The 7,677-nt window shown below is 46.9% G+C and overlaps 1 protein-coding gene across 2 annotated transcripts; it reads right to left on the reverse strand.

Annotated features, from left to right (window-relative positions):
• Window positions 1–1,432: 1,432 nt before the first annotated feature.
• Window positions 1,433–6,661, reverse strand: PTCRA (pre T cell antigen receptor alpha). 2 transcript variants are annotated; one of them, XM_039854186.1, is made up of 5 exons: window positions 6,529–6,661; window positions 4,668–4,727; window positions 3,931–4,065; window positions 2,597–2,641; window positions 1,433–1,959 (listed from the first exon to the last, which is right to left on the reverse strand). In XM_039854186.1, the coding sequence occupies exons 1-5, from the start codon at window positions 6,584–6,586 to the stop codon at window positions 1,451–1,453; spliced, it is 807 nt and encodes a 268-aa protein (XP_039710120.1). In that variant the 5' UTR covers window positions 6,587–6,661; the 3' UTR covers window positions 1,433–1,450. The 2 variants fall into 2 exon arrangements, with proteins under 2 accessions (XP_039710120.1, XP_039710119.1); XM_039854185.1 differs by having other exon boundaries at window positions 3,931–4,251.
• Between the last annotated feature and the right edge of the window lie 1,016 nt (window positions 6,662–7,677).

Below are 7,677 nucleotides of genomic sequence, written 5' to 3' on the forward strand. Positions count from 1 at the left end.
GTGTAACCTCAGTCCTTCTTACTGCCCTATTATTTATTTCTTTGGATTCTGAGCTCCCAGAAGGCAGGTATTTGATTTATTTAGGCCCAGGAGCCCTCCTGGGAAATAATGTTAAGCCAGCTTCAGTGGGGGTTCAGAGTCTGGAGCATGGCAGGGTCGGGGGAATTGGGGCAAGATGGGGTGGGATGTTGAAGCTAAGGGAAGCTGTACTTCCAGAATGAGAAGACATTTACCGAGGCAAGAATTAGTTTGGCAGGAGCCCTGGGCTCATCATCTGGGCTGAGAGCTGGGAAGGGACAGTAACTGAAGGAAGTCTGAGGCTATGGCTGGACATGCTCCACCCTGACCCAGCCTACCTCTTCCTCTGTCTGTGTGTTGAGGAAGGAGCAGGCCTTGTGGGGATGGTGGATGATTCATCCCCAGAAGTTGTAGAACTCTCTCCATCCCAAAGAATCCAAAAAAAAGAGGTGGAGAATCTTCTTACGGGTCGGTGAGAGATGGGCAGTAGAAGAGACAGTGATGGTTTTCATCGACCAGCCCCTGAGAGGGCACAAGGAAGCTGGAGAGATCGTTGACACCATATTAGGGGGAGGGGAGAAATGTTAGAGCATAGTTCCCTACCACCACCTCGGAGGAAGGAAGACCAAGGTAGCACCATTGATCCAATAGACTTTCCTGTGCTGCCCAGAGAACATCTAGGTTCACATAAAAACACGCAGAAATTCTTGGAGTGATTACTGACAGGAACCCCTGGGAATGGCTGGATTTCCTACCAGCTCTGGAGAAACGGGACACACTGGTTACACTCCATCATGGAAACCTCATATTCTATCCATACAAGAACCTTCTTTAGGAAACAAAACAAAACAAACCTCTTTAGTGCCTGGCTCAGAGTTGATGCTCAGTGACTATTTGTCAAATGACTAATGACCCTTAATTGATTAATAACATTTAAGTTTGGAATTACCATACATGCTCTTGGCATTGGACGTAATCCTGGCCCTGTTCACTTCCGTTGAGTCTGTACAAGACTTCTCCTCAGGCCCAGCATCCCACTTTACTGGGTTCCTGGGCTCCTTGTCCTGACCTCTCACCGAAGTCAGGGCCAGGATGAGGAGACAGAGAAGGGGCCTTGCCCCATGTCCAGCTATTGGGTAAGGAGACAAGGTGGACAGTGTCCTCCCTAACTCCCAGCCCCACTCTGCAAGTCCCAGTTTCACCCTCAGGAAGCCCTCTTCCTCCGGGAAGCCTTCCCAGATCTCTGCCTCCTCTAAATCTGCCAAATTCCCTTGGCCCAGAGGAGACATGAATTAAAATATTTTTTATTTGCTTATGTCATTGAAGTTCTCCCTTAATTGCACCTCAAATATCCCAGTGCCTGGGTCAATTACCACCCTCAAGTGGCTCCCAGTCTGTTGAGAGAGACGCAGCTTTTTCCCTCAGAAAACCCTTAGCTGGAGTTGGGGAGACAAAGCCCAACACTCAGGAAGCTCCGATCTGCAGGAGGAGGCAGATCGCATACAAATGCTCCAAGGCTGGAAGCTGGGATATTGAGGGCAGGTCCAGAACACCAGGTCCAAACTGGCCCTGTAGGGAGCGTCCCCTCCTCCCAGACTGGGCTCCTAGGATTCGGACCGGAACAGCGGGTGTGAACTCTGCAGGTGGCCCGGGGCTGCAGCACCGGCGGGGCAGACCGGATGAGCCCTCGGCCTGTGGTGCCCGCCTCACTGCGGCGACTCCAGTCGGTGGGGTTGGAGGGCTCTCCTATCGGCAAAGGCTGCGGGCCCGTGAGGGGCGCGGGGAACCGGGGATCCCCCGGGCCAGGCGCTCGGGACAGACTCCCCCGCACAGCGGGCAGGGCGCGGAGGCGGCTGCAAGTCAGAAGCACGTCAAACAGCAAAAGCTTGAAGAGCAATAGGCGCAGCGCCCCCAGCCGCAGCGCCTGGCCTGGCGTCTCTGCTCGAGGAGAAAGGAGTGAGTTAGGGACCCCGAGGTTGACCCTCAGCCCCCAACCCCCAAGAGAATGTTCCCTCAGCCCTTGCCATTCCTTCTGCCTTTCGTCCCCCAAATCCTGGGAAAGTCCTTCCTAGTATTTAACCTAAGCTCTTACTGGTAATAATAACAAACACCTGTCTAGCCTTCATTTTATTTTATTCCCCAACAACCAGGGGGATGTAGACCAGGCAAGAATCTGCATGGGATGCAGAGGAGAGTAACAAGCTCAAAATTCTCTATTTGGTCAGGAAGAGAACCGGACTGGTTGGTGACTCTCTGTCCAGCAGTTGATGAGACTTTCCACCACCCAGTCTCCCCCGAGACTCCCCAGGATCTGATGTGGAGACTGTCCATCTGGGCTGCCCAAGGAGAACTTCAAGGACCCTTTCGTTAACTTTCACCTGCACATCTCAACTGGTGTCCAGGAACTAGGCTGGGGTCAGAGGATCTATCCCCATCTTATCCACTGGCAGACAGAGGCCTAGGGGCCAGTGCACCAACGCAGCAAGGCAGCCTCTTCAGGAGACACCCACCAACCCCCCAGTAGGACCCATCAGGCCACAGCCCAACAGGGCCTAAGGTGTTGGTCCCCAGTACTCACCCCTGAGAGGCTCCCAGAGGCAGGTCCTGGCTGAGGAAGTCTCTCCTGCCCGCCAAGGAGAAGGTAGTGAGATTTGGGATGGGCTGTGCCCTTTACCCCAGTGCTATGCCCCAGCCCTGGCACAGGGCAGCTATTCATGCCGTGTTGGAAATAAGGACAAATGAACCAGTAGTGGGAACCCTGAGCCCATTTGCTGCAAGTCTCCAAGGGATCCAGATCACCCTAACTCCCTGCTGTTCCCTATTCTGTGCCCTGGAGAGGCTGAGGTGCCTCAGCACTTTTAGACAAGGAATCAATTTTCTTAGCAGCCTTCTTTGGAAGGTAGGGCATTTGTTCAACGAAAATTCCCATTTGGAAGGTGATAAAACTGACATAATCCAAAAAGAGGAAGTAAGTCATCTGATCAGTAATAATAATAACCAACTTTGGACATATTACTTAACCCTTCTGTGCCTATAAAGTGAGAGAAATAATGTGACCTACTTCATAAATGTGAAGGGTTTATAACAGTGCCTGGCACAGAGTAAACACTGAATAAGTGATAGCAATTTGTTATTTTATTATTGTTTGGTTCTAATAGGTAGAGTGTCATATATAAGGTGATATATATAGATATGGATAGTAATCCTAGGTATATATATAGAGATATTAGCCTTGGTATGATAGGGTTAATATATATACCTTGATGTACATATATATGTGTGTGTGTATGTGTATACATATATATGTATATATATTATTATCAATACTAATATATATATACATATATATTAGTATTGATAATAATATATATATATACATATATATATATACATATATATATGTATATATATATACATATATATTAGTATTGATAATAATATATTGATAATAATATATATAATAATATATATATTATCAATACTAATATATATATGTATATATGTATATATATACACATATATATATCTAGGGTTGAGATATATATATGTATATATATTATGAGATATATATATGTGTGTGTGTATATGTGTGTGTGTGTGTATATATATATATGTATATATATATGTATATATATATATATCTCAATCCTAGGAGGGAACAGGCATTATTACATCTTGGAAGTCATGCATCAGAGCCTGGATATGAGTGAGATATCATAGTTGCAAATCCCAGGATTCAGGGCCCTGAGGCCACCCTGCTCTGAGCCCAGGCATCACTTCATCTACATGGTTGGTACTTGGATACCCTTTATGCCCCATGGCCTGGGCCTGTCTTCCCTCTCACCATATTCTGGTTCCTGGGTATGTGAAAGGGACAGGGGGCATCCAAAGGGCCTCAGGCTCTGTCCCCACCTGACAGTTGTAGAGGTTGTGTGCTCTGGCTGGGGTCCCCAGTCCCAGGCCCGGTGTGGCAGACCAAGTTCTCCCAGGCTTCCAGCTCCTCAGAAGGCAGGGATAGCTGGGCCAAGCTAGTCCAGGTGCCGTCCGCTGCTGGGGAAGGGCCATAGGTGAAGGCGTCCAGTGCACTGCCATTGCCAGCTGAGAACCAGATGGGGCTCTCAAGGCCAGGGGGTGCAACATCAAGGACCAGGCAGACCACCAATGTCTGCTGCTTCCCATCCACCAGCAGTGTGATTGGTGGGGCCAGAGAGGGGAAGGGTGTGCTGCCCACACCTGCAAGAGAGCACACACCTGTGGGGGACTAGATCTGTCCATGCCCTCCCAGGCCACCATCTCGTTGTAGGCTTCTATGTTTCCACATATCCTTCCATCATCCATCTATCTATCATTCTATCCATCCCTCTCTCCTTGCATCTACCCATCTAACCACTATTCCTTCCCTCAATCCTTTCATTCATGCATCTATTCATCAATTCTTCTATCATCCATCTTTCCTACATCTCTTCTCTCTACCTTCCATCTATATGTCCATTCATCCATCCATCCTTCCACCACCTGTCTATCATATCTGTCTGAAACTTTCCGTGCAGGAACTGGGGATACAACATTAACTAAGAGATTGTGCCTGCTTTTAAGTAACTCAGTGCCATGGGAAAGACAGCAAATGCATAAATTAATACTTATAATACCTTGTTGTGCCAGTCTCACGAGAGTGGTTGCCTCTGGGGAGAAAGAGAAGGAAATAGGATCTGAAATGAGAATAAAGTGGGCTTCAAATGTATCTGTAACTTTCTGTTTCTTTAAAAAAATATCTGACTAGAATATGGCAATATTTTAGCCATTTGTTAATCTGAGTGGAGTATACATGGGTGTTTGTAGTATTATTCTAGATTTTTTTCTGTAAGTCTGTAGTATTTTTTAACAGCTTTGTTTAGCTATAATTCATGTACCATACAGTCGACCCATTTAAAGTATATGCCTGTACTATTTCATTAAAAAAAATAAAAAGTCATATGGGTATTACAAACATCTGTCCTATATTTTCCAGAATAATCCTTATTTTCCACAAACTTATTCTTTGCAGTAAAGATGACTCACTTAATATGTAACAAAATATTATTTTTGAATAGTTGGATACTTTTTCCATATAAATGAAATCTCAAAGGCTAAAACCTCCAATCAAATTCACACCATGAGTGAAGAGTAGCCAGGCTAAAGAAATGTCCCAGGGTGCAGGGATGTGGGAATCTTGTGGGGACGAAGGAGTGTGGGGTGTAGGCTGCTCGGGAAAGATTTATTGAAGGTCACATAACTGACCTAGTAGCATGTGAATGCGAAGTAGCCCACTCAGGATTTGAACTCAGATCTCTGTGACTCTAAATGCCACAGACCACACCACCTGGAAGTTATGACTAAGGTTTTGCTACATGACCCAGTGGACCAAGTCTGGGCCCTGGCCTTCGACAGACTTGCTTTGACTCCTGCTTCATCCGTTTAATTTACTGAGTCCCAATTGTCCCATTAGTATAATGGGGTTAATAACACCAGCCCCATAAAATTGTTGTGAAGAATAGAGTTCGTGAATATAAAACACCAGTGCACATAAGTATCAGTATTATTATCAATACTAATATTAATATGGCATTGCAAACAAAAGGAGCAGAGAAGACTGGGAATGAGCTCCAGGAACCTCAACCTCCCGAGTCTTTTCAGTTATAGAGAGAGAGACACTCTCCAAGTTAAGTTCAACATCTACGTCCTCCACAAAGCTTTCCGAATTGCTCCCCCTCACCCTGGCTGCTTCCTTCCCAGAGCTCAGGCCTCCTGTCATGGGCATTCCCTGCTTCATATGGGTGTGGTTTATCTCCCTAGCAAGGGGGAGCTGGCAACACTCTGGGGGCCAGCTTTAGACCAAGGAGATGACCTGACTCAAAGGTCAAGGACTTTCCCCTACCACACACATGCAAATGTGCACATGCTTCTAGATGAAACTGGAGTTCTCAAAACGCTAGTCCTTTGGCTCTAGACTTGATCTCTGGAAGACTGGGGGTAAGTACACCTGGGAAATCACTGAGGTCTTGGGACTTCTCTTGGGAGCCCATTGATAAGGGGTAGCTGGGAGTGAACATGAGACATGAGCCCTGTTGGAATTGGGCACCATGAGGGCAGAATACTGGGAAAGGAAGGACAGGAGAAGACTTCACGATGTTTCCCATGTCCCATATCACATAATACAGCCCCAGCTACACCGCTCCACTCCCATGGACACCTACCCAGATTGCTCTTGTTTCTCTATACCTCCAAGAGGTGACTGTCCTCCCTACCAACACCGTGGACTCCAGGAGAGGAGGACTTGGGACCCCAGTAGCTGGGAGGTAGAGTACAATAGGGAAGGGATGATGGCCTTCTGGTGAGACTCTCCCCAGGGGGCCCCCAAGTGCCTCTGTCCTTCATTCCTGCATCCCATCCACACACAGGGAGCCCAGAGTAAGGGAATAGGTTTGGGCCGACTAATTGGGGCACAGAGGGGGATACAGAGAGGGAGCTCACCTGTGGGCAGGGCTGGACACCCGAGGGCCAGGAGAAGCAGCAGCCAAGTCCCGGCCATGGCCCACCTGAGAGGAGGCAGGACACAGCTGCAGACCTGATGTGTGGGCTGTTGGAGGAGGCACCCACAAGAGTGTCTTCCAGGCCACAGGCCCAGCTGCACCTCAGCTGCTCCACCACGAAGCCGTTTCCCCGGGTGAGGGGCCCCTTCCACCCAACCCTGGCCTCCAAACCCAATCCTCTCTCGCAGGGCCAGGGAACTCAGGGTGGCACTCCCACGGCAGGAGCCGGATGCCCACACTCCCTCTTATCTGAAGAGCACTTCACAGTGCAAAGCCTTTTCCCAGTCACTAGCCCTGCTGTCTATAGGATACAGAGCATGAGGTAGTATGTCAGGTGCTTAATGTACAGCGCTCATTCCATCCACCCAACTACTGTGAGCTTCATTTCACAGATGAGACAACTGAAGCTGAAAGAGATTGAGTGACCTGCCCAAGGCCACACAGCTGGCAGGTGGCAGAGCCAGGGCCAGCTGTTTCCTGATGGCTGGCTTTACTATAGCCAAAAAACCCAATAAACTTATTTCCATGTTGTTACACCCGCTCCTTTTAAATAGCATTTATTTTTTAGAGCAGTTTCAGGTTTACAGCAAAATTGAGCAGAAGGTTCAGAGATTTCCCATATAATCCCTGCACTGTCACATAAAACTCCTTGTTTTAAAAAATAAATTAATAAACTTTTTATAAATGCCATTTTCAGTGACTCTGCTAAATTTTAGCTAGTTGTCATTTTGACCCTGAAACTTCCCATCTAAGTATACACACTAATGAAATAATAAGAGATTCAGTCAATGTAAGACAAAGATTTACGCACAAAAATGTTCTTTGAAGTATTATATTGAAAAAGAACAGTTGGAAACAATATAGTTATTCAGTGCTAGAGAAAAGGTTAAATGAATTCATGTTTGGTGTATGAATACTGTGCAGCAACTTTTTAAATCATGTTTTCAAAGAATGTTTAATGACATGGGCTAGAGAATAAAGTTTGATTCAGAGTGTGGGCTGTGAAGGCAGAACGCCTGTCTTCCAATCCTGATTACATCATTCAGGAGTTGTGTGACTTTCACCAAATTACTTACTTCTCTAACTCTCA

The sequence above is a fragment of the Pteropus medius genome, unplaced genomic scaffold (genome assembly GCF_902729225.1).
Source record: "Pteropus medius unplaced genomic scaffold, Ma_sr-lr_union100, whole genome shotgun sequence".
Taxonomy (NCBI): Eukaryota; Metazoa; Chordata; class Mammalia; order Chiroptera; family Pteropodidae; genus Pteropus; species Pteropus medius.

What these genes read in the sequence shown, in the direction of transcription:
- PTCRA (XM_039854185.1), bottom strand. Translation starts at nt 6,586, where the DNA reads ATGGCCGGGACTTGGCTGCTGCTTCTCCTGGCCCTCGGGTGTCCAGCC. An exon ending in CGTGAGACTGGCACAACAAG is followed by an intron (nt 4,252 to 4,667) that starts GTATTATAAGTA and finishes GCTCTCTTGCAG; the next exon opens with GTGTGGGCAGCACACCCTTC. An exon ending in CCTCTGGGAGCCTCTCAGGG is followed by an intron (nt 1,960 to 2,596) that starts GTGAGTACTGGG and finishes TTTCTCCTCGAG; the next exon opens with CAGAGACGCCAGGCCAGGCG.